Source organism: Fusarium musae, chromosome 4 (assembly GCF_019915245.1).
Source record: "Fusarium musae strain F31 chromosome 4, whole genome shotgun sequence".
Lineage (NCBI taxonomy): Eukaryota > Fungi > Ascomycota > Sordariomycetes > Hypocreales > Nectriaceae > Fusarium > Fusarium musae.
The window spans coordinates 387,326-412,338 of record NC_058390.1 but is presented as its reverse complement, the minus strand read 5'-3'; the positions used below and the strand labels follow the sequence as shown (position 1 = coordinate 412,338).

General features: G+C 49.4%; 7 protein-coding genes across 7 annotated transcripts; 3 read left to right on the top strand and 4 right to left on the bottom strand.

Moving 5' to 3' along the window:
- Positions 1 to 1,909, bottom strand: PHO4_2 (phosphate-sensing transcription factor; the record flags this gene model as incomplete). The annotated part of the gene is made up of 4 exons (XM_044822759.1): positions 1 to 203; positions 262 to 416; positions 463 to 1,786; positions 1,837 to 1,909. 4 exons carry the CDS (start codon positions 1,907 to 1,909, stop codon positions 1 to 3), a joined length of 1,755 nt encoding a protein of 584 aa, XP_044681250.1.
- Positions 1,910 to 5,804: 3,895 nt separating this feature from the next.
- Positions 5,805 to 9,550, bottom strand: J7337_005075 (uncharacterized protein; the record flags this gene model as incomplete). The annotated part of the gene is made up of 11 exons (XM_044822758.1): positions 5,805 to 6,423; positions 6,472 to 6,584; positions 6,637 to 7,104; positions 7,153 to 7,501; positions 7,553 to 7,950; positions 7,999 to 8,239; positions 8,294 to 8,447; positions 8,496 to 8,835; positions 8,889 to 9,157; positions 9,216 to 9,289; positions 9,339 to 9,550. 11 exons carry the CDS (start codon positions 9,548 to 9,550, stop codon positions 5,805 to 5,807), a joined length of 3,237 nt encoding a protein of 1,078 aa, XP_044681249.1.
- A 2,638-nt stretch (positions 9,551 to 12,188) lies between these two features.
- On the top strand, positions 12,189 to 13,133 carry J7337_005074 (uncharacterized protein; the record flags this gene model as incomplete). Its single annotated transcript, XM_044822757.1, has 1 exon — positions 12,189 to 13,133. The coding sequence occupies one exon, from the start codon at positions 12,189 to 12,191 to the stop codon at positions 13,131 to 13,133; it is 945 nt and encodes a 314-aa protein (XP_044681248.1).
- Positions 13,134 to 13,811: 678 nt separating this feature from the next.
- Positions 13,812 to 14,489, bottom strand: J7337_005073 (uncharacterized protein; the record flags this gene model as incomplete). Its single annotated transcript, XM_044822756.1, has 1 exon — positions 13,812 to 14,489. One exon carries the CDS (start codon positions 14,487 to 14,489, stop codon positions 13,812 to 13,814), a length of 678 nt encoding a protein of 225 aa, XP_044681247.1.
- Positions 14,490 to 15,799: 1,310 nt separating this feature from the next.
- J7337_005072 (uncharacterized protein) lies at positions 15,800 to 16,996 on the bottom strand (the record flags this gene model as incomplete). The annotated part of the gene is made up of 1 exon (XM_044822755.1): positions 15,800 to 16,996. The coding sequence occupies one exon, from the start codon at positions 16,994 to 16,996 to the stop codon at positions 15,800 to 15,802; it is 1,197 nt and encodes a 398-aa protein (XP_044681246.1).
- A 1,789-nt stretch (positions 16,997 to 18,785) lies between these two features.
- On the top strand, positions 18,786 to 20,063 carry J7337_005071 (uncharacterized protein; the record flags this gene model as incomplete). Its single annotated transcript, XM_044822754.1, has 1 exon — positions 18,786 to 20,063. One exon carries the CDS (start codon positions 18,786 to 18,788, stop codon positions 20,061 to 20,063), a length of 1,278 nt encoding a protein of 425 aa, XP_044681245.1.
- A 1,710-nt stretch (positions 20,064 to 21,773) lies between these two features.
- On the top strand, positions 21,774 to 22,682 carry J7337_005070 (uncharacterized protein; the record flags this gene model as incomplete). Its single annotated transcript, XM_044822753.1, has 1 exon — positions 21,774 to 22,682. One exon carries the CDS (start codon positions 21,774 to 21,776, stop codon positions 22,680 to 22,682), a length of 909 nt encoding a protein of 302 aa, XP_044681244.1.
- Positions 22,683 to 25,013: the final 2,331 nt, after the last annotated feature.

Sequence of the window (25,013 nt, the reverse complement as noted above, 5' to 3'; positions counted from 1 at the left end):
CTAACCAGAGTAACCCCAGCGAGGAGCGTTGATGATGATACCACAGATGACGCCGGAGATGACACCAGCTACGGGGAGAGTGATGATCCAACCCATGTAGATCCAGGCCACCATGCGCCAGTTGATAGAACGCCAGGTACCAGAGCAAAGACCAACACCAACGGTGGCACCAGTGATGCACTGGGTGGTAGAGACAGGGAGCTCTGAGACAAGTTGTTAGCTGCTGTTAAATCCGAGATGAGATACAGGACAAGGACTTACTAAGACGGGTGGCAAGGATGATAGTAATGGCGGCACCCAACTCCATGGAGAAACCTCGAGAGGGAGAGTGGAGAGTGAGACGGTTACCAAGATTGCGCATAATGTTGTATCCGTAAGTCCAGATACCAAGAGCAATACCGGCACCACCAAAGCAGCTACTCAAGTTAGTCGATGATCTAAGAGACCAAGCAGAAAACTTACAGAATCCAGACTGGGACAGAAGACTTGCTACCCTCAAGACCACCAGTTCGCCAGATCTGGTAGATAGTGGCATATGGACCAATAGCGTTGGCGACATCGTTGGCACCATGAGTGAAGGAAGCGGTGCAGGCAGTCATGACTTGCATAAAGGTGTAGAGATATTCAGCACGGTTATCGTAGTGAGCGACGTGAGCGTGGATCTCATCCAGGTCACCGGTAAGCATGCTCTTCTTCTTCTGCATGGCGATGATATCTTGGTCAACACCAGAGAGGAAAGCCTTCTTAAGGTACCAGTAGAGAACAGCGACGCTGAACACCTTTCCATCAGGCTTGGGGCCGACGAGGCTGCGAGGAGCCTTGGGCTCAACACGCTCCTCGACGTCGGGAGTGCCCTCTGAAGAGGTCTTCTTATTCTCAGTGGTAGCCTCCTTACCCTCATTGCTGGTCTGATCTTGAGCGCGCTCGAACTCATCACTTCCGGTGCGACCGGCACGACGAAGACCATCAAGCTCTTCACGGGTAAGATGACCCTCGTAAAAATCCTTGATACCACCAGCAGCGCCTTCAGGCTGAGCGGGCGGGGGAGGACGGCGGAGGAGGAGAGGACCTTGGAAGATATTCCACCAGCGAAGCTCCCAGTCATCACAGATGACGAGGCGGTAGAGCCAGGGGACAAGGAAGATGGTGATGAGTAGAGCCCAAGCGGCGCCGACACCAATGATCATACCAGCAGTCTCGGCGTCGTTGAAGTCAACCTTGATGCTACCGCCCTTCCAGACGATAAGCATAGTAAGGAGGGAAGCAGTGATGCCGAAGTAAACAGGAGTGAGGAAAAGACCCTTCCAGACAGGCTTGCTTCGCAGCATAACACCATACTTGGTAATAAGGAAGATGATAGCAGCAAAAGCACCGGACAGACCAGGAGCAATGATCCAAGCGAGAAAGACGGATACGACACCAGAGCTGATACCCTTATCGAATTCAGCCCAGTGAATACCGTCTGCACCGACAAGCGCAATACCCATGCCGATAACACCACCCATGATGGAGTGAGTCGTCGAGACGGGAAGACCGATGCGCGTGCAGAAGGTGAGATACAGCGAGGACGAGACAATGGCACACATCATGCCGAGCATGAGGAGAGCAGGGTCGGACTCGAACTGGTCAATGTCGACGACCTTGGTGCGGATGGTGTCTGCGACGCGGGCGCCGACACCGACGGAGCCAGCGAATTCGAGGATGGAGCCGAGAGTCATGGCTTGGATGTAGGAGATGGATCGGGATGAGACCGACGTAGCCCACGAGTTGGCGACATCGTTGGCACCTAATCAATCAGTATCTTATCACGTTACAGTAGAGGTTAGAGTGACCTACCGATGTTCCAGGCATCGAGGAACGAAAAGATGGTGCCTATGGCAAAGATGTAATCGTACTGATGAAGCACCATGATCAAGGCAGACCGAGAATTCGGATTTCTCTTACTGTTCTAGAAGAGCGAATTGAACTGATGTCGGACAAGAGCATGAGAAACAGCCCGCAGGCTGACTCCTTATATCACCGTGCCATGGTGTGTGGAGCGAGTAAGGCTTGGCGAACAAGCTTAATCTTATGCTTGATGGTGCATGCGTCTTTAGTGGCAAGGTCCCTCGGTGAGTCCTTTGGTAGACTTATCGTCTTGGCGATTGTGCTTGGCACGCGAGCAGGGGGAAGTTGAGCATCTCGTGCGTGGGTTCTTGATGGTCGTTGGGCAGGGGATGTCTGGGCGGGATGAAGTTTGGATGAAGTTGTGGGGGGTTGAGGATAGTGAGTCTTGGTATTATAGCGATGAGGACGATGTGTATTGTGATTGGGATATCTGATGCAATGCTGTTTGAATGATGATATTCAAGCTGTTGTCTGAGGGTTGACTGCGCGAGTGACAGTGACAGGCGAGGGTAGTTGACGCTCATGCGCTAGGGCCAGAAGAGTCGTCTACCTACAGAATGGGCGCGACATGGCCTCAAACCTCCAGACAAGGGTAGAAATCACGACCGTCGTACTGAAATTATCAGACCTCGCCGACAATAGCGTCCAACAGACTCCCAAAGAAGAATGTCACCGTTACTGCTTCGTACCAACACCGGAAATACAGTCTCGTCCTCAATCCAGATGACAGAAATGCTCATAGAGAAAGAGGCTCACCAGTGTCCAAATATTTTCTCCATCTAAAAGGACACTCTCCTCTGTAGAATTCGTTATAACCGCTCATCAACCCACGTGCATCAACAATTGTCGTTGAGAGCGGCTCTGTAGAGCAGGGGCGGGAGCCAATAAGATGGGTCAGAGCTGCACGTGGAGAAGCTCGTTCGCCCAGAGATGACCTCCCCAGATGCCAAGACTGATCCATTACAGGGGTTGGTATCACTGTATCACTATGTATCTTGCTTCAGACAATCTGAAGATCAAAAAGGCTAACGTGAATAAAGTTATTAGAGTTGTTCTTTTGGACTTCTTTTTATATCCGTATAACGGCTGCGAATACTGCAGAAATAGAAGTATATGGTAGAGTGAGTGTACGGTGATGATAGTCAAATCACCATCGTGATATCGAAAAGACAAAATTGAGCCGTGACACAGAGATTAAAGAAAGCCAATATTCCCGTATCTTCCCATCCATTCAATCCCGTCCCTCGCCAAGATCTCGCCAAGGACCGCGCCACTACTCCTTCTCTTCCCGCTGCAACATGAGCTTCTCATACAAGCACGTTCCCTCCCCGCCAAGTCGACCGCCGACGATTCGAAGATTTTTCCATCCTGTTCCTCGGTGCATGTGGTTCTTGGCTTTGACAACGGGAAAAGCATCCGGTATTCCATCTGCTTGCTTCGCCGACACTGGTTGGCAGCATTGAGCCAGTAAGGTTTCATCACTGACGAGTCTGTCTTGGCTGTTAACCTGCTTTTGTAATGGTGGTTCAGCTTTCCGGTGGTCGCCTTTGGTGACCTGTCTGTTCTAGAAGTATCCCCGTCTTGGCTGTTGATATTGATCTCATTGGGGCGAGCTGAGGTTGAGAAAGTTCTTCTAGTGTCAGGTTCTGGGAAAATGGCAAAGGTTTCTTTGTTAAGTCCAGCTATGCCGAATGTATATCTAACTCTCAATACATGACCAATCAGTACGGAGTCAGTGTAAAGAGTAAAGAGGCTTGATGTATCTTCTTGACACTTTTGCTTGGCTTCCAATGTAGCACTCGCTTATCGCTTTCCAGAATTCCAGTCCCGGGGAAACGAAGTCAAAGTTCCCTTGCCATCACTCCTCTTTGCTTGTCTCTCTCCCCAACAATAAGCTTCGTTTTCTGTTTCGCCTTACTCATTTCCAAGATGCCAGTCGATTTTAATAGCCTCGTCCATTCTCATCAACGTATACCGAACCATCTTCCACGTTGTTGCCACCTGCTCTACCCAACGGGCGTCGCCTTTTTCGGGAGCTTTCACCTCGACCCAACCGTATTGAGACTGCTCAGTATCGACCGGTTCTCCCGGCCGGTTGATCCATAGTCGAGCAACGAATTCGTGGTGCCACCTCTGGTCTCTTTGGCCGTCCTCCATAGCATCCTCAACCTCTGGCCACGATAAGGGCCTAAACTCAATCTTCTTGGTCTCGGTCCAGTACCTGAATCCAGCCCATTTCCCTCCCTGGGATCTACTGCCTCGGCTGTACCCATGTAAGCCAATCATCGGTGGATATGGCCAAAATGGGCTCGGGGAAGAAGTCAAAGGATCTCCAGGATAACCATAGTGATGTAGGGTGCGAGTCGGATCCAGCATCCATATAATACCAGTATCACTCTGAAGCCGTAAAGAGCCAGCATTTATGGGTCCATAGAGGAGGTGACTATGGATATTGTTTCCTGCGCTGGTGTCTGGCCCATATTGCTGAAAACTCTCGATATGCCAACCCCAATCACACTTGTCAATGACCAATGTAAACGCCTTAAGCTTTGGGGTATACTGCCATATAGGTAACGAGGAGTCGAACGGCAACTGGGAAAACGTCTCTCGCGCATCGCTAGGTACTGAACCTACTGTAATGATGTCAATACCTCTAGTTATGATCCAGGCGCGGGGGGACGAACCTTGAGCTTCCGTTGAGATCCAAGGCTCTAGGGTCCAATAGACCATGCGCCGGATAGGAAGGCCTGCTTGCTGAGAGGATTCTGGCCTTTTCTTCTGGGGAATTCCAGATAAATACCAAGGAACCGGGACATTTATCTTGAATGTGTCGTGTAGAGGGTCAAGTCGATACACAGTCTTTCCACGCAAACATACCACGAAGTACCGAATTTGATCACATATTGCCTTGATTTCCGGGCACGAAGCGCGGAATCGTCTCAATTCTTCCTCATCTTCATACCCCCAACCATTAACCAAGTATACTTGGAAGTCATTCCTTACAAAGCGCGCTGGGGTCGAGGGAATAGCAAGTCTGATGATCTTGATCTTGAGCTCTATAGGCAATCGTTCGAAAGGGAAAGACTCCTTGACTCGGGTCATAAGGCAATTAAACCACAAGATGAAGCGTCAAGAAAAGAAGAGAGGAGAACAGGTTGAGAAGATAGGATGAGTTGGGAAAAACCAATTACACCTACCTACTTTATGTTCGAATTCAAGAATCTTCACTGAAAGTTTCTCGAAACATTCAGTATTATTTTCGGCTGAGGGATTGGAGGCACCTTTATACGCCTCCAAGGCCGGCAAGGAGTCATCATTTAGTTTTATATTATATTAGCTTTATGCTATAGCTATTGGTCAGTTATCGTAGTATTGATATCTAAGTTGTGGGCTAGAAGTGTTATTTGCAGTTGAGGCTTGTGGCTGAGAGCTTATTCCGGCAGAGAGAACCTAGAACCTTGATGCATTATAGATCTACTTTTGGAAATATTAACTCTGTTCACAAATATTTTTATGCTACAGGACTGCGTCGGGCCAAGTGGCATAAAGTCTAAACAGTGAACCACATATGTTATTGTCAGGTGACCCGTAGCTGGGAGTTAAAAGTTTATCTCGCAGAACTTAGTTACACAAGCTTTCAGAATGGAGTTCAATGAGAAATCCAAATTCTCGAGACCTCTTGCGAAGAGTGCCCAATTGTTCCACTTCTGTCGCATTCAAAGTCGGGCAGAAGAGACCTCCGCTGTAAGCCCGAGACAAAGCCGAGATAACGTCACATCAACTGGTCATACTTTCTATAAAAGTAGAAGAGTATATATATACCACTCGTTTGTCTGTCTACGGTCGTACCCCAGGGTAATGCTCTAATCTAGAGTGCCCACGCTGAAACCAAGCAAAGACAAAAGATGATACATCTCTTACCAAGCCAACTTGGCCAGTATTCCATGAGGCCATTTCCGGACACCAAACTTGCGAGCCTCATCTAGCAAAAGCTGGAAAATACCAATAGCAAAAGGAAGAAACCAGTGTTCAACGGGTACAGGCGTAGTTCCAAGAACAGGCTGCAGAGGCGGGATGTACAGCCAGAAGATAGCCATAGCAAGCGAAAAGATAATCGCAGGGAACAGGTACCAGTTCTGCGTGTTCAGGTTGAACAGAGGAGGATGCTGGAAGATACTGAGTCGACGAGTTCTAGTCGCCATCAGATTGAACCACTGCATCACAACAAGGTTGACAAAGTAGATAGACGAGGCCTCGTTGGTCTTGGCCAGGTAGTAGTCTGGATCGATACCAGCAGGGAGCTTTCCGAAGCTGAACCAGAGCTCGCTAAAGGGAATGCCTTGACGCTGGAGATACCAGAATGCCATGGCGAAGGATGCGACTGTTTGGAGGACGCCGTTGACTCCGTATGCTTGGAGGATGAGCTGCCAGTTGACAAGACGATCTTTCTTGATGTTGCGTGGGGGACGGGTAAGGACGTCAGCTTCGGGCTTTTCGTAGGATAGCATTGTGGCGGCGGCGCAGTCGGTGAAGCAGCTAGTAAAGGTTAGTAAGTGTTGGGATGCTAGTGATGGTGATGCTTACCAGATGATGATCATGAGGAATGAAGAGAGAGCTTGGGGTAAGCCAAAGGCGACAAAGGCCATGACGGGCCAGAACTCGGAGAAAGAGCCAGCAGGCAAGAGGTAGGAGATGACCTAGGGTGAGTGTCAATCTGTGATTCTTTGCATAGAGCTTTTCAAGACATACCTTCTTGAGATTGTCAAACACAACACGGCCATACTGCACAGCAATAATGATAGAAGAGAAAGTATCCAGCAACACCATATCAGCCGCCTCCATAGCTATATCCGAGCCACTACCCATCGAGATACCAACATCAGCAGCCCTCAGTGATGGTGCATCATTGACACCATCGCCCGTCATGGCTACAACATTGCCCTTCTGGAACTCACGCACGATTCGAAGTTTTTGTTCGGGCGTTGTTCGCGCAAACACAATCTCCTCGTAGTGAGTTAGTGTCTCCCACTGATGCTCGTTCAGAGACATGAGTTCCGGACCGCTGAGGACGATGGCGCCAAGATGGGAGATTGGTGAGTCTTTGGTGTCGTCAGGGCTGTAGCGCTGGAGAGCTGTGCTGTCGTCGACGGTTTGGGAGCTTACGATGCCAGCTTCGCGGGCGATGGCTAGGGCTGTGAGGGCAAAATCACCAGTGACCTGTTGACTGTCAGCTTGGGTCCTAGCTAGCAATGAGAGAGGACTTACCATAGCGATACGAATACCAGCGCCGCGCAATGTGCTCACGACATGAGGAATGTCATGCCTAAGGGGATCCACGATGGCGACCATTCCGACCAAAGTAAGACCAGTATTGGACTCCCGTGTGACTGCATGCTCGAACTCACTCGTCTCCCGATTGTTAGGCAAGTCGCTACTCTTGATGATCTTGCGAGCGAGCAACAAGCATCGTTTACCTTGTGAAGAGTACGTGTTCTTCAGCTGCTCCACCGTCGCTCGCATGGCCGCATTGAGAGGGATAGTTTCGCCATGTTCAGAAACATAGTGCGAGCAGCGACCGATAAGAACATCAGGAGCACCCTTGATGGTCAGGAGGCTGGAGATCATGGTTAGAAAGTTGATCTTGAATATTTTGGCGACTACTTACATATCATCGGTGTTGAACGCAGTCTCCTTGCTAAGCGTAGCAGGTACAGCCTCGGTCCTGGTGCAGGAGAAGCAACGGATCATGAATTTGTTCTTACTGTTGAAAGCAAGATCATAAATCTTGTTCCAGCAAGCACGGAGGTAATCAACGCTACTTGGGTCAACAAACTCGGCGAATCGGAGGACTGCTTGATCAGTCGCATCACCAAAGATTCTTCTGTCAGCCAGCGGGGCATCCTTTGTAGCGGCATCAAATTCAGATGCGTTGCAAAGAGCAGCTAAAGCACGGAGTTGGATGATCGGGTGGGTGGTAGATTTAGACTGGCCGAATTTGCCGCGAGCATTCTCAATGGTCATGTTGAGTCCTCCGACTGCACAGTCAGAGACAGCCATCTTGGCCTGTAGCTTGTTAGTGCAGTTCATATGTACACGACAGAGAATTCTTACAGTAGTCAGGGTACCGGTCTTGTCAGAGCAAATTACAGAAACAGATCCAAGCGTCTCGACAGTCTTGAGGGACTTGCAAAGAATCTTGTTCTTCTTCATAAGGTTGGCGGTGATGGTGAGACCAGCTGTGATGGAGATGGGGAGACCTTCGGGGATGAAAGCTATGGCGACGCTGACGCAGTTGACGATGAGGGTTGGTACGTTGATGAAGTCAGGATGCTTCTTTTTCAGAAACGCGCCCCTGTTGAAAGATGTTAGCTTTGTAACAGAAGGGTGAGACGATAAGGGGGCGTACCAAATGATGCAGACAACAGCGATCATACTGATCATGATACTAGCAATGATGATGACAAAGTAAAGGACTTCCTTCTCAAGCGTCGTCATCTGTACTTTCGGCTCATTCGTCAAACTCGCGATCCGTCCAAACACCGTCCTATCACCAGTAGCAACTACAATACCAGTACATGAACCAAGGATACAGTGTGTACCTTGCAGACCAATGTTATGCGTCTCAAGATAATTGGTATCAGTATGGTCCACAGTACCCGCCACAGGCTTAGACTCTCCAGTGAGAACAGAACGATCAAATTTAACGTCAGAAGAAGCTTCGATCAAGCGGATATCAGCGGGTAGCTTGTTACCAGCCTTGACCTTGATGACATCGCCTGGAACGATTTCTGCAGCGTTGAGATCGACGAGATTACCATCGCGAATAACGTGACCTTCTTCGGGAAGCATGTTCTTGATGGAGGACATGGTACGTGATGTAGACCAGTCCTGAAACATGTTGAAGAGGGCTTGGATGAAGAACACGGCGAGGAGCACAATAGCGAGGGCCTTCTAACATCAGCAAACCGAAAAGAAAAAAGACAGGGAATAGGGAGACTCACGAGGTTGGCAACAGCAGGAGGATCACCCAATGGCTTCCACGAGACAAAGACGAGAATACAGCCTGTGAGAAGAATACTTCCAAAGCCGCCGAAGAAGTAGAGAAAGATTGTTCTGAACCAATGCGTCTTAGCAGGAGATGGCGCGTTTCTGCCATATTCGCGTTGTCTTCTCTCAGCTTGTTCGGTGGAAAGGCCAGCGGTGGATGAAGTAGTAAGGCGCTTTTCGACGTCGAAGGGCGCGATGGTATGCCACTCTAGGTCCGTCAAAGCTACACGCGCATCAGGAATAAGTACAAGTTAACATAGAGTCAAGTGAGGATACCTTACCTTTTGTAGTGACGTCTTTCGCCTTGGCTAGTTCAGCTTGTTCTTTCCCCTTGGACTCCTCGATATTGAATGAGCTGTCCAGACATCAGTACAATTACATCCTTTATTCTCAACGCGACTTACACTGTACGATAGGTGACAGGTAGAACAAGCGACGGATCAGCGCGATTTCTCGAGCCCGCTCGATGGATACTCAACGAATCCCTCGAGCGAGACCGAGACCGTCTACGAGAGCGCCGCTCACCATGACGCGAAACGCGACCGGCTTCGTCGTCATCGTTCCAGTGAATGCGCTCACCAAAAACAGCGACGTCCTTTTTCTCGTCTTCAATCATGTTGAAGGTGAGAGGACAAGTAACCAAGTGAGAACAGAAGAGATATTAAGGGCAAGTAACAGAGTAGAATAGAGTGGTAGAACGACAGGAGAAGATGGGAGAGTGCGAGCCTTGATATTTGTTTTGGTACGTGGGTAGCAGGATAATCGCTCATCATTTCCAGGACAGTTCGCGTTAAGCGACGTCGTAAAGGCTGGGTGAAGTATTTCGTATAAGTGAATCCATAGTAAAGATACATTTCTCGGATCATAGCTCAGCTCCGCCTCTGATGCCACGTTCAAAAGTAGGATTAGTGGCTTTTCTCTTTTCTCGATCCCTTTTCTCCACAGGACCTGGCATAGGGAACTTTAAAAACCGGTGTCGATAAACGAGAAGCGCGCCCTCCTTGGTGTCATGATGTTAGACAAGCCCTGGGAGTGTACCAATACCGCGGTTAAGACATCACCAACTTGGTGTTTCATGCGTATACGATTGGCTATTCTAGGGCATGTGGTGTGCACTGCCTCGATAGCAGTTTACGCTTAAACGAGTAATCCATGAGCTATGACGCGAAGAAATCGTGGGGAGTCTCTGTTCCTCGTGCAGGGTGCAAGTGAGGGAATATTGAGACACGACAACATTGGACGAAATCCTTAGCTGAGGAGGCGCAGCGTCGATCTGTCTAGGTAATCCGGTTCGGCATGTGCCTGAACTGGGCAACCTGTCGCGCATGCAGGCTCAGTCTCACTAATGATGCAGCACAGACAGAATGTGATCAATGCACTCCCACTGACAGAAATAAGCAAGGGCTAAGAGAAAACAAGCCTTTTCTTTCCGAGCAGGTGGGTGCACGGATATGGGTTGCAGCAAATGCAGGTTTTGTGAACGAACCCCTCCCTCTAGCCGGAATCTGGCAGCTCGCTAGCAGTGAGGAAACAAAGCCTGGATGAAATGAGGAATCTGAGATTCGAGACGCTAGGAGCGGGCGCAGCTGGGTGCCCACTCACTCTCTCTCACATTGGACGGACGGATGAAAAGTTGGACTGACCTTTTTAGAGGCTCGATTTACGACGTCTTGGCTGTGCGAGACAAGCTTTTTAGCGCCGGGTCCTAGCGTTCAGGGTCCCCGCCAGTGCAACGCTGTCACGGTCATTTCGCAAGCCACTCGATTTTGGACGAGAGATTGCTATTTGCTATGTCATATCATGATAAAAACACAATCGCAAGATCAAACAGGGCACTTGGTTTGCTGGCTGGGTACATTATAGATGGAAACAGATGTAATCTTGTGGCAATGCGCGATTAGCTTCTCGGATTAGCTTCTCAATGACCCAAGCCAGGACAAAACAGCGCTCCAATGCAAATAAACTCCCTGGGGTGCTCTAGAAACCCTCATTTCTTGCTCCTTTCACCAGGTCATATGGTGCAAACAAAGAGGGGAGTTCCGCCGTTGGTGGATGTTGAGGCATTTATCTGAGTCGTTGGTTTGTTTACGAGGGCCGTAAGGTCAGGTACCGTCTTGTCATTTCTGAGCTTTGAGAATAGGGCTGTGGACTACCCCAGTACAAGGCACGGGACCAGTATTTAATCCCCGACCCCATCCCATCGCGCTATCCAGATTCAGGATGTCAGATTTGGCTGGCGGCCTCCAGAAAGATTCCAGTTTGCGCACAATCGCCAACTCTGATGAGTCTTGTTTTACAAATTGCAATGATTGAGAGCGTAATGGTTATGTAATGTGAGTTTTTGGAGGGAAATGAGGTGGTAAGACCAGGCAAGACAACCTCCTCGCGAAGTAATCGATTTTTAGGGCAATTTCAAGGATACGGAAGAGTGATTCCCGTCGAGTCGGTGAGCACGGGTAGTGTTCGAAGCATGACTCAATTCGGTGCCAGCTAAGTCTTTCAGGAAAAGCTCTTGGATGGAGCTTATTAACAGCAACTGGTTTTGCCGCGATTGTCCAAACTACACATACGGTCAATCCGTTGCCTCGCATCCCTCTGTGGCTAGGTCTAGGGTAATGTGCTGTGAGATTTCCCAAGAGCCAACCATTCCAGGAAACAAGGGCATCAAGCAGTTATTCTTCAAACCCTCGGGCAGATTGATGCTTTTCCTTATTGTAATTCATTCAATGTTTTGCTTACTTTTCCAGTAAGTGGTTTCGATGAGTTTGCGAAAGGTGTGCAAACATTTTCGTCTCGTACCGTTCATTGCGATTCACTGGACATCCTTATCGATAAACCGTATCTTATTATCAAAATACCATGAGTGACGTCACATCATAACTCCCGATTCTCCCGTCAGCAGCTTCACATGATGAGAATACAAAAGGTGCACTCTCGCCCTCATCGTTTCTATTAAAATCTACCACCCCGCGGGATTTGGGGTCCGTCCCAGAACCAACCAATCCCAACCCTCAATTCCTCACTAAATCACCCCCAAGACTCCTCCTCCCCCACGGCGGGGCTCCTCCGGCCTCGGCTTCAGCGTAAAAAACAAGCTGTGATTGGCTCTTTTTGCTACAAAAACGGTCTTCTTTCCGATGTCATCATGTCGCATGCCCATCATGCGCTTCGGCATCCGTACATATACCTCCCGCTCCCTGCAACATCCCCTCTCACGTAGATTCATCTCCAATTCATACTCAAAACTGCCCGCCATGAAGCTCCTCTACCCAACATCCCTCAAGCTCGACGTCCAGAGCCTCGAGGGCTTCTCCGTCGACCTCTTCCCCTACGACGTCAAGAAGACCATCCCCGAAGAGCACGTCGACGCCGAGATCCTCGTCACCTGGACAAACACCCCCGAGAACCTAAAAGACGCCGCAAAGCGCCTCACAAAGCTCCAATGGATCCAGTCCCTCGCCGCTGGGCCAAATGATGTTCTCGGTGCTGGGTTCGATGCCTCCAAGATTAAAATCACAACGGGCTCAGGTCTGCACGATCACACTGTCGCTGAGCACGCGCTGGGCCTGCTTCTCAACGCCGCGCGCCGCTTCTATGAGATGCGCGATTATCAACTTCAAGGAAAATGGCCAGGTCATTTGGGCGGTCCCCAGCCCGATAGACCCAAGAATGCATTTACGACGCTGCGCGATGCGCGTGTTTTAATCTGGGGCTTCGGCAACATCGCAAAGACCCTCACCCCGCAGCTCATCGGCCTCGGCGCCGAAGTTCGGGGCATTGCGCGCCGAAAGGGTGTCCGCAATGGAATTGAAGTCTACAGCGAAGACGATCTCGACACCCTCCTCCCCGAGACCGACGCTCTCGTCATGATTCTTCCCGGGTCTGATGCCACGCGCCATGTTCTTAATGCCCAGCGCCTGAAGCAATTGCCCAACCACGCGTGGGTCGTCAACGTGGGGCGCGGTACATCTGTTGACGAGGATGCTCTTGTCGATGCGCTTGAGAAGGGAGAGATTGGGGGTGCGGCGCTGGATGTTTTTGAGACTGAGCCTCTTCCTGAGCCGAGTAGGATCTGGAAGGCTCCTAATACTATTGTGTCGCCGCATGCGGCTGGTGGAAGACCTCAGGGTGCTGAGGGGCTTATCGCTGATAACCTGAGACGGTTTAGGGCGAAGCAGGAGTTGAAGAACCTCATTTAAAATAGAATAGAGAATTTAAATTAAATATCCAAGTTAACATGATCAATTTAGCGATAAATTATGGTGCGTGAAGGTTGTCCTGTAGACAAAGTCCAAGATCCAATTGATGAGGGCATTCGCGATGGATTTGTGTCCCCACCTTTCTGTCATGATGAAGCAATTCACAGGCACTTCTTCCTTTGTTGACTGGACATGTCTCTACAAAACATCATAAACTTAAGATTCACAGATTGACTCTTGATATAAAAAAGTGTCCAGTGACTGAGTAGACTGCAAATAAGCTCTGTATGAGGCTTCAGTATCGCTCGAAGAGGAGGAGTTCTGTGAGCAAGAGAAAAGAAGACCATCAGACTACTTGGCTCTAATCACAATGATGCAGTCTGAAGTATGAGAACACCATAGAAAGTCAAGCAAAAGTCACATCAAAGTAGAAACGAAAGAGAATTGAGTGATCGGCCGATCTATTGACTATCAAAAAAAGAATCTAAAGCAAACTGCAAGTCCCAACGAAACGAATGTTTAGTACAAGTTTAAATCTCCATCATGATATCCCTAGCTGAGGCATCATGCTCCCCCATTACTTTTCGTGCTGTCTCAAGATTCAACCATCTAAAGCTGAGACTCGAGCATCAGCATCCTCCAGTCTTTCTTATAGAAGTGCCGGTGAGGAGTTGCCGCTTAGTTGTGCTTGCCAGAGTTCTTGTCCTTGGGGGGCAGGGGAGCCTTGGGCTTGTAATCACCATGGGGCTTGTCTTCGGGTTTAATGCCGCGCTTGTTGTTGGGAGGGTTCACGGGAGCCTTGCCCTTGCCCTTATCACCTGCAGGGGGCTTGCCATCGACAGGAGGCTTGCCCTTAGGCTTGTTGTCCCTCTTGTTGTTAGGAGGGTTGACGGGAGCCTTGTTCTTGGGTGGCTTATCACCAGCGTGGTCCTGATCCTCGACAGGAGGCTTGCCATGAGGCTTGTCATCCCTCTCAACCCTAACCTTCACCTCACCACGTGGCTTATCCTCCGTAGGCTTGGTGTTGGGCACAGCCTTCTCAGAGCAAGCCTTGTCAAAGACATACAGGTTATTTCCCTGGTTAGGGACCTGGGCCGCAGGGACAGAGTAGAGCTTGCAGGTGGGAGCCTTGGCGTCAGTGGGGAGGCCGAAGAGGAAGCTCTTGCAGGAGGCGTGAGCGGTGCAGAGCTTCTGGCAGGCCTGGGCGGTGGAGGCAGTTGGAGAGGAAAGGGGCTGGATTTTGGTGGAGGGAGAGGCGGAGGGGGCGATGTTGCACTGCTGGGAGCGAGTGTCGAAGGGATGGGCGAGGATGGCGGTGGCCATTGAGGCGGTGAGCATGGCGATGGTGGTCTTCATGATGAAAGATTTGAAGTTGAAATTGAAAGTTGAAGTTGAAGTGAGTTGAAAGAATGTTGAGAGTTTGTGATTGAAGTGATTGCGTTGGTGAGGAAAAGTGAGTCTTTGTCGAGATTTCACGATCCCTTTATACCTATTGAGTCGATCCTATTCAAGGTTCTCAGAGACAGCATTGTCTCGGAACTTCTCATGACCGCGTCAGCTATTTCCGTAATGTCGTGAAGATCAGACGCTTTGGCCTGCTGGAGTTTACAACATCGCAAGAGGTGTTAATGGCGATGCAACTTGAGGCCAGACTCAGCTCCACATCATGCATGCAAGCAGTGCCGTGGTTGAAAGTCCCGAGCTTACGTGCCCCATTATGAGTTCACCAAGGTAAATCTTCTAGAGTTACATGATCATCATACCTACATGGTATAGAAGGCATGATCTTGGATGCTAAGCCAGTGGAGTATCCCTATTCACAGTAGTACCAATGCCGTTGCTATGTTCACTGCGTCCAGTCATCAATGACCGTGCTTTCTCCTATTCGTTGGACGGGAAGTTCCGTTCATTACGGCTGGGATGAAATGATCGCTGTTGTTTACCAGCATTAGGCCGATCCCCCACATACCGTTGAAACAAATCTACGCTTCCCTTCGGGACCTGGGTAGGTTTGCGCTAAAAGTTTGTTTGTAGGTTCAGGGCTTTCAGTAGCCGCGTGGTGTCAGCGGCTGAGGCTCTTTGAGGCTCTGCATAAGGAAATATTCAAGTTATGAATAGAACTTGGCTAGTATCCACACTCCAATCACTATCACGCTCAAAATATGCGCAGTGACATTACAATGATTTCAGTAATTGACTGATTGCCCGCCGTTGGTTGCACTCAGATTGTTGAGCTTACATCAATAAGGTAAGGTGGCTAGACATCACTCAGATAGTAGATCCAACCACTGCCAACCTTGATCTTGTTCACGATACAGCCCAACCCTGACGAACATCAGTCATTGACCAACAGCTCCCGGGTAGTTTCCAACTGATCTTTGGATAATATCCTCCTTATTTTATGTGGCTGTGCATTCCGTTTCTTCGACCCCCTCGAGGTGAAACACCCAGCGTCTAAACTACTGCATACAGTGCGCCCTAGAAAACGTTTCGACCAAGCCCGCATAAACATCCACGTAATCGGCATCAAAGCTCAACAACCTGGTCCGATCTGCCGACACTAACAACGTGAGTTACTATTCTGACTTGAATAGGTTGAACAAGCTCATTGGTTTAAAAGAACACTGAACAGGTTACCTCCTCAATCTATGTACTACTTCCACCGTCTACTCGAATGAATCCTCAGCTTCCTTGAATTTGGCAATAATCTCCCTGGTAGCTTGCAACGGCAGGGCTTCCACCGTCCGGCCCATATTGCCCGTCATCGTCTCAGCCATACAAAGCGCATTATATATAGCCTCCTCCGTAGCATCAGCCGCTGCTTCAAAAAGCCCATTGATAGTCTTGTTATCAGTCGCCTCTACATCAATCAGCTCAGGTTTGAAAGGATCAATCACTCTATCCTCGCCAGGGACTGGCTGCACAGGGATCTCAGCAGCCGTAGAAAATGCAAGAAATAGATCACCGGAAGGGTTGTGAGCGTAGCTGCCCACTCGCGCAAGGCCTATGGTCGCTCGCTTGGCCAATCGCTGGAGCTGGCCAGGAAGAAGCGGTGCATCCGTGGCTAGTATGACGATAATGGACCCGTCTTTCTTGTCTTTTGCGTCGTTGTACGCTTTGTCATGAGCAGCGGAGGCTTCGTCTTTTGCCCTTCTCTTTTGTAGGATTCGTCCGACTGGGACGCCTGTTATGTGCAGATGCTGTAGTCTCCCATAGTTGGCCTGGACAAGAGCGGCAACCGTATAAGACGTCTCGTTCTGCCCGGGCACGATCCTACTGCTGGTTCCGGTGCCGCCTTTGCCCCCATGGCACAGCATACCTGTCCCGCCGCCCACGTTGCCCTCAGCAATTGGCTCCTCGGAGGCATTGGTGATGGCGTGCACTACGTGCTCCGGCGTCACAGCAAACCGTCTCAGATCGTTGAGATGCCCGTCAAACGTCTCAGCGACGACTGGAAGCAGAAACCAATCGATGCCCTCCTCGCCTTTTCCATAATGTTCAATTGCGTACTTGTAGATGCCGGTATAACACTGCCCAACGGCAAAGCTGTTGGTGATGAGAATCGGCGAGTGCAAGAGACCGCTTTCTTCGATCCAGTGTGTCCCAGTCATTTCTCCAGATCCGTTGAGACGGAAGACGCCGGCATGACAGGCCTTGTGGAACCAGTCTCTCCGAGGGAGGATGGTGGTTAATCCTGTGTTGATTTGACCGCTCTCATCACGAATAGTGGTCGTGTGGGCAAGGACGCCGGGGACATCTGTGATGCCATTTTTAGGACCAGGTGACCAGAACCCGAGATGTGCTTCTGGTATGACATCGCGGAGCCTGCCGCGGGGCTGTTGAGGGGATGTATTCGTTGCCATAGTTTTAGATATTCGTATTCTGGGGCGTTTATGCTAGGATCCACTGGACCACTGTCTAAGTCTTGAAAACAAGAGGGTAACTACTTTCCTCTATTTATGAGGCTGGGTTATAAGGAAGATGGAGGATTTGTTGCGGTGTTTTCTGATTTTCGGCATGAGTCACATCGATCCATTTATCTCTAGCTAATCTTAGTTACAGTCCAAAAGAGAAGGTCCTAAGCTGTATAATACTACATGGAACCTGGAACCAGATCACCCGTTGATTCGACTTTGCGCAGGACTTGTTCACTGCCACTTTTGTTAAATTGTAGAGTGCCAATTGTTGTCAAAGGAGCTAGCTCTTGTCAAAATGGAGAGTCATATGATATTTTACCCCTCTTCTAGAGATAAGCTAGATTGCATTGTTGATGCCTCAGCCAGCAGACGGATGAATCCATCATCGGTTAAGCAAGTCTCACTCTTTACTGCGACGAAAGGGGGTCTTGATTAGATCATGATGTTCAGCGAACAAGCCGGTCAATGCGCGCATAGATGTTTGTTTCCCTCAGGCCGGCGGATCATCCCACTTCCCGCTCCGGCATTAGCTCCAGTGACAAGCTTTCGGGATATAAATAGATGTCGGCACTTTTCACCAATAGACGCTCTTGTATTGTCTTGGGATGGAACGGAAGAAAGATTTTGCCGAGTTGATATGTATTCTGTTGGGAGAAATGGATACGTTTGACCAGAAGCAGGGGTTGGCGCGAAAGCCTCAATATTGAGACTAAGAGTGGCTGGAGGTTTCAAAACCCGAGTAAACCATTTACTTTGAAGTAGGTCGGAAAGGTGCTTACGAATCTACAGAGTGGCAGTAATGGAAATTGAGCGAAGCTGTGTTCGACGGAGTAGAAGCCTGCATAAATCTGAATCAATAGTTCACAAAAGGGCCCATGATGATTCCACAATCTGGTTGAGAATCGGGAAGAATTGGCTGTCGGGCGTGTACTTAGAAAAGCTCATACGTGTATCATGGGCGACGAAATGACCAATTTCGGGATCGAGACCAGCCTCCGGATGGATGATGAGACGATCGAAGGAGTCCTTCGGAGCTGCCTGTGAGTCGTACCAGTCAATACAGGATCTCACAGAATTCAAGCCAAGAGGATTATCTAGCTGAATGAAGAAGATAATGAGAATGATCTGGTGAATGGCCTTGAACTTGGGAGTCACGTAGCACATAGAGCGAGTTGCACGAGATCACATTGCAGGCTTCATCTTTTCCCGTTGGGTCGAGAGGCAAGCTAGCTGTCTCGCCGGTCGACGAGGTCCTCCATTGAGAACAGACCTCGGGTCTCAAGGAGCGTAATGCAGATTAGACATTGTGCTGTTCCCGTTATGACCTCGGAATGAATCTGGAGCTCATTCAGCCACTGGCTATCTACATCGAAGCTAGATCACGGAGCTCTTGAGCCCGGTTACGTCGAGAAGATGATTCTTTCCCACATCACGATTCTCAATCTGAAGATTCTGGCTGTTAGCTCCCAGACTATCGATTTCAGATTCATGCAGACCTCCATACCGAGGGTCTTTGTAAGCCAAATAGCGTTGTAAACGCGTCACTAAGCAAAGGCTCCTCTCAACTGCGTTAACAAACTACGCTAGATGTGCGGCCTTTGAGGATAAATACCTGACTTGTCTCCCATCAACTTCAAGTTTTCTCATCACAGCATCAAACACTCGTTCATCTTCACTACACTCATTCAACCATATTCATTCACTCTCTCAATCTTCTCAACAACCTCATCTCAAAATGAAGTACTCTCTCACCCTCCTCTCCCTCTCCATGGCCTCAGCCATCGCAACCCCCTTCTCCAGCACCCAAAAGTGCAACATCGCCCCCAGCGCCTCCACCAACGGCAACATTCAACCTTACCACACCGGTAAAGCCGACACCGCCGTCGACTGCCAGACCTTCTGTGCCTCCGATGACCACTGCAAGTCCTTTGCCTTTGGCCTCGTCAAGGGCCACTCGCAGCCTACCTGTCTCCTCTTCAAGGTCTCAGCCTCCGAGGTTCCGGTTCGCCAGGACGGTCTTCACGTCTTTGATAAGCAGTGTGCTGCTGATCGCGTTCCTACTTCTGCGCCTACTGCCTCTGAGCCTTGGGGCAGTGTGCCAAAGAAAGTCCTTGTGAGGCGATCTCTGAAGTGTAACTGTGCTGCTTCTGGTTCTGCGAGCGGTAGTGTTGAGCCGTACAAGACTACTACTGCTGCTACGGCTAAGGACTGCCAGGCTCTTGCTGAGGCGGATTCTTCTTGCGAGAGCTTCTTGTATGGTCTTCCTAGCGGATCTAGCACTCCTGTCTGCAAGCTTTACAAGGTTGCTGCCGCCAAGGTTCCTGCTCGCAGCGATACTCTCTTTGTCTTTGATAAGGCCTGTTCTTCTAAGCAGGTTCCTACCACTCCTCCTACTGAGGACGCTCCCCGCGGTCTCGTAAGCACTGCCAAGACTACCAAGGTTCAAGCTGCGCCCAAGGCTACTAAGGTTGCTGAGGTGAAGACTGAGAAACAGAACAACGAAGCTTACGAGGTCTCCAACTCCAAGCCCAAGACTACCAAGGTACAGAAGCCCAAGACTAAGGCTACCAAGGTCGCCAAGGTTGAGGACGACAACACCCAGTACGCTCAGGTCGGCGATGACTCAGTTAAGAAGCAGGCCAAGGTTACTAAGGTCGCAAAGGTCAACAACGAGCAGGTCCAGAAGAACCAGGACAAGTCTGAGGCTAAGGTCACCAAGGTTGAGAACAAGCAGCCCAAAGCTACAAAGGTCCAGAACAGCAAGCCCCAGGCCACCAATGTTCAGTACAAGGATGAGACCAAGAACACCAACAACAACGAGAACAAGAACGTCAAGTCCGACACCCCCAAGACCCTCGCTACCAAGGTCCGCAACAACCAGCACCAGGCCACCAAGGTCCAGGCCGTTGAGCACCAGGCTACCCAGGCTGAGGGTAAGAAGTCTGCTTGCAAGACCACCAAAGGCTCTGCTTCTCAGCCTAAGATCACCCAGGCTTGGACGGCACTACTCTGAGGAGGAAGTGACTTTGTTAAGGTGGCTCTGTTGAAGAGCCTTCATTTCTTTCTCCGTCCTCATCATGAGAACATCTTTATCTGTTCATCATTCCCAGATCCTTGGGCTCTGTCTCTTTTGACAATCACTTTCCTTTCGCATCTATCTGCTTCATCTTCTGTACTCTTATAATGTTTACATAGATTCGAGCTATATAGTCTTCCAATAACATAGATTTCCTTTTCTACCTTTCCGCGCGCTTTTGACAAGAAATTTTGATCATTATACATTAATTCGGGATGAAGATGCATTTGCATAGTGGGCAGTCAACATGGTGTTCCTTGAACCAAGAGTCTAGGCATCGCGTATGGAAGACGTGCTCGCAAGTTAGCCGACGTACATCTTCTTCGTCCCCCAGTGTCTCAAGACAAACAGCACTGCATTGCAATCTGTTAGCTTGACTCCAACTTTGTACCGGTTTTGATGACATACCATATCTCTGCGAGGCTGAGTTCGGTTGAGCTCACGCTAGATTGTTTTCTAACATCCTTGTACTTGATAGATGGATTCGCTCGGTTTAGCGTCTGTAAATTATGCCGTTCTGTCGGTGTTCGCTGTCTTGGTGGTACGCGAATAACGGTCATGCGAGGTTGTCGGCGGGTATTACAACTTCGGAACTTTAAAAGGATACTTTGCGGGTTAACCTCAGCTGGAGTGCAAGCTGATCTGTGTAACCTACAGGATGATGGTTACTATGGCGAGAGTCCCACCGAATAAGAACCAGGGTAGGTGCACGCTCGAAGCCCTGTCATTATAGCTCTTAGCCTCGAGTCCGTACTTCTGAATATGTTTCGTAGACAGGGAGTTCATCGGAGGACTTACATCGAGGGCCTTTTACATGTGAATATCTGCAAAGCTCGACCGCATGCACGATGCGAGACGGGCAGACATGCCTCGGTTAAACCAATTTCCGAGTTTTTGACTGATTGTCGGACAAATCAACAGCGGATATCAGAAGCCAAGATGGTTCAACAGAATTGGCATTTGTCTAATGGCTGTTCAGCGCAACAAGAGATGTGAATAAGGAGATCAAGACAACAGTGATATAAAGAGGTGATTTTGGAGAGACAGCTTTTGTTCAATCACTGAATTGTCACGGACATTGCCCATCTTTCAAGGGATGCCCAGAACAAGATCCAACTGACAAGACCAGCCAAGCACAGTAGCACTCTTTTGCACTGCCACTCTCCCACCCTCGCTAAACCCAACCCGGCCACTAATCACCAGCCAAGAACCCATCACCCAACGTCGTCATCACCCATCAAAACCCCTAAAAACATGCTCAGAATAAACATCATAGATAACATGAACCCCGAGATCGTCTCTTGACGCGTACATACCATTTCGTCTAGACCAAGGAGTATTGTTTCAGGGTGCTCATCTAGGGATTGTTAATATATGTATAGAAAATGTGACTGGGTTCGTCGTATAAATGTGGATCGCCAAGTTTGCTCCTGATGATGCCAAGTCGGCTTTGAGCAATGTTATCCGGTAGTTGGCGTACACGCGGTGAACAAATTTTCTCCCTTTCTCCCTTTCTCACAAATCAGTTCAGTTCAGTCGCAAGAATGTTTAAGCATACTGATCAAGGCTGGCCAGTTTTATCTGACACCTTCAGCCCAGCCCCCCTCTCCCGTCCCGTCCTTTTCCCTGCATCCATCTTCCCTCATCATGGGTATCAACTTTGGTCAGGCGATCGGCACTGCGTGTGCGACATTCGCCGTCACCAACATCGATGACATTTTCGTCCTCGTCGCGTTTTTCGCAGAGGCCACGACGAGTCGTTCGCTCACGCCTGTCAAGATTGCTGTAGGACAATATGTCGGCTTTACAGTCATTGTTGCTGTGAGCATGATTGGTTATGGCGCGTCGTTGCTTATTCCCGCGGAGCCAATTGGATTTCTTGGCCTTTTACCAATATTGCTGGGTATATGGTGGATTCTGACCTACATATTTAGCAAGGATGAGGATGAGGAGGGGGCGTTGGATCAAGAGTTGACGACTGCTGATGGATTCAAGGCTGTTTTCAAAGTCGCTTCAATTACTGTCATGAATGGCGCCGACAATATCAGCACGTACATTCCCCTCTTTGCAGAAGCGAAAGCTGGAGAGCTGGCGATATATATCGTCGTCTACTACATCATGCTGGGGGTATGGTGTTGCGCTGCATATCTCATCATGCGGCAGAAGCATATTCTACATATTGCACAGAAATATGCCCGCAGGTTGGTGCCGTTTCTGTATGTTGGTCTCGGAATCTTCATCATCGTCAACTCGGAGTGTTATCCCTGGGCTATTGAGGAGATTGACGATGACATTGCTTCACATCCTGGCAAGATAGTCATGGGTGTTACGACCGCTGGTTTGCTGGCGATTTGCATTGGCGCCATGCTTTGGAGAAAGTTGAGCCAGAGATCACAAGAGGTTCTTGTCGATGATGCATCATCTGCTGTCGATGGTCAGCGGAGATCGCAAGAAGGACCAGTCACGGCGCAACAAGTTGGAGAGCAATCTGAGGTTTCCAGAGATGCAGGTAAGGCTCAAGACTCTCTTTCGGGACTGATACTAGAACTTGAATGACAGGAATCTAGGCGGCTTCGATGGCCATACGAACAAAACCGGAGCGCAAGTCAGGAATATCCCCGTTGACGTTCCCAGGGAGGGAGGCTCGGCGGTATAAAGACTATTACGGATAAGGATATGACTCTAGCGGGAAGCAGCACCTAATCTGGCATCAGGTTGTTCTTAATAATATTTCATCCATCGCGACAGCGTTATCTTGCCAAAACCACTACGTAACGTCGTGTCCGCCTGATCATCGAGTGTGAATAAGCTTATCGAAGCTCCCGTCTTGATACAGATTATCTGCCGTCAAGTGCATTCGCAGAGCGCTCCCATTCGACGCTATGTCGGGCCATATTTCTATCTTCGGGCTCGTCCCTCTTACTTATATCTTAGACTTCCAAAAGACTCCCTGTTCGAGATGTCAATGCGACACGGCGACAAACGTGCGGGTTCTAGACATAACACCAACTCATCCCACTCGGGCATCTAATATTAACGATATGCAGTTCCGTTCCGACAATTTTATCGATAAATCCCCTCTCAAACTGGGAATGGTAAGGGTCTAGATTCGGGCACCCGACAGGCATCTTACTCGCCGATCCGCCGAGTTCGTCATCCCTCGGCGACATTGACGAATCACAATTAACCCCAATATGTCGTTGGGTCGAGATATCACTTTCTAATCACCAGACTATGCTGAAACAATAAACAAGCTTTGAGGCCCGATTGATAGTATGCGACACTACATCCGTCGATCTATCGCCTTTCAAGCTGAATCATGACATAATAATACACCGTGCTTACACCGCTCTTCATCCCATCCTCCGACCCCAAATTCCCAATGCGCCACTGTCAACTTTTCCGACATATCAGAATCTTGTTTCATAGATACAAAGATGGCTGCATCGAGTAAGAACCCTGGACGCATCGTTGAACTCCGACAGAGTGAGGTGCCGGTCCCGTGGTGTGATGAGTTTGAGAAGATGATAAGCGGCATGAAGTTAGTCTGACCAGCTTCTTGAGAAATTATCTAACTTATGATATGTAGCTTCAACACGGGCAACTCGCAGGAAATGATGGAGTATAAATTAGCCACAAAGAGGAAACTACTCTCTTTTAACGATGATAGCATACCTGAAGGTAGCACCTTGGCCTCATTAAAATCAAGACGCATGGCAGTAGCAAAAGAAATGTTTGGCAAACTAGGCCACGATGTTACTATCGAGCCCCCCTTCTTTCTCCTCTGGGGTTGCAACATCTTCATCGGAAACAACGTCTACATGAACCGAGAGTAAGCCCTTACGACCCCCACAAGACCCCAACTTTCTCAGAACTGCACAGGGTATCGATTCACGACAACGCCCTTGTTACTATAGGAGACGGCGTACTCATAGGTCCTGGAGTTTGTATCTGCCCAGGAACTCACGGAGCGGATATGCAGAGTCGGAGAGACGCGCATGGTACTTCATTTGCACTGCCGATTCGTATAGAGGCGGATTGCTGGATAGGAGCTCGTGCTACGATATTACCGGGTGTTACTATAGGGAGAGGAGCGACTGTTGCGGTGGGGGCGGTTGTGATTAAGGATGTTGAGGCGGAGACGTTGGTGGGAGGAGTTCCGGCGAGGTTTATTCGGAGTTTGAAGGACGCATCAACATGAGTTGGCAGACTTCCCTTCGAGGGTCATTCTGTGGCTTACACGAGAGCGTGTCAAAAGAAACCGATCGTATTGATATCACTAATTCTGACCCAAAATCCTTGCTTATCTGCATCAACCTCCTCTACTCACAGACTACGCACCCGCCACAGCACCCGCAACCTCACCAACAACCTCATCAATAATCCTCTTCAACTCCTTCGCCACCACCGCCGAAAACAACACCATAACCACAAAGAACTCATCCCCCCTTACATAAACACTAACCTCCTTCTCCCCAAGCCTCTTCCATCCCGCACTCCCATACTTGGCAACCTTCCTCCCACTCTGATCAAACAACTCAAACCCCGTACCCGTCAACTGATTCACCTTCCACTTGAACTTCCCCATGTGTGTGTGAAACCCCCAACTCCCCGTCATGCTGCTGTTCTTGATCACCATTGGCTGGTTGAATATTGATACGTCGATGCGCGATGTGCTGAGATGCATTGTCGCTGATGCTATTATGTTTTCGGGGGCCGCATGGCCGCGGTGCATTAGGAGGGTTGAGGAGCTGGAGCGTTTGTAGATCGTGTACAGGGGAGGGGATTCTTTTGGGGCGTTGGAGGGGAGAATGGAGAGGAGGTTAGAGTCTTGAGGGTGTGGACGGATGGTGAAGACTTGGGAATCATTGGAAGAGGAGTCTTGGG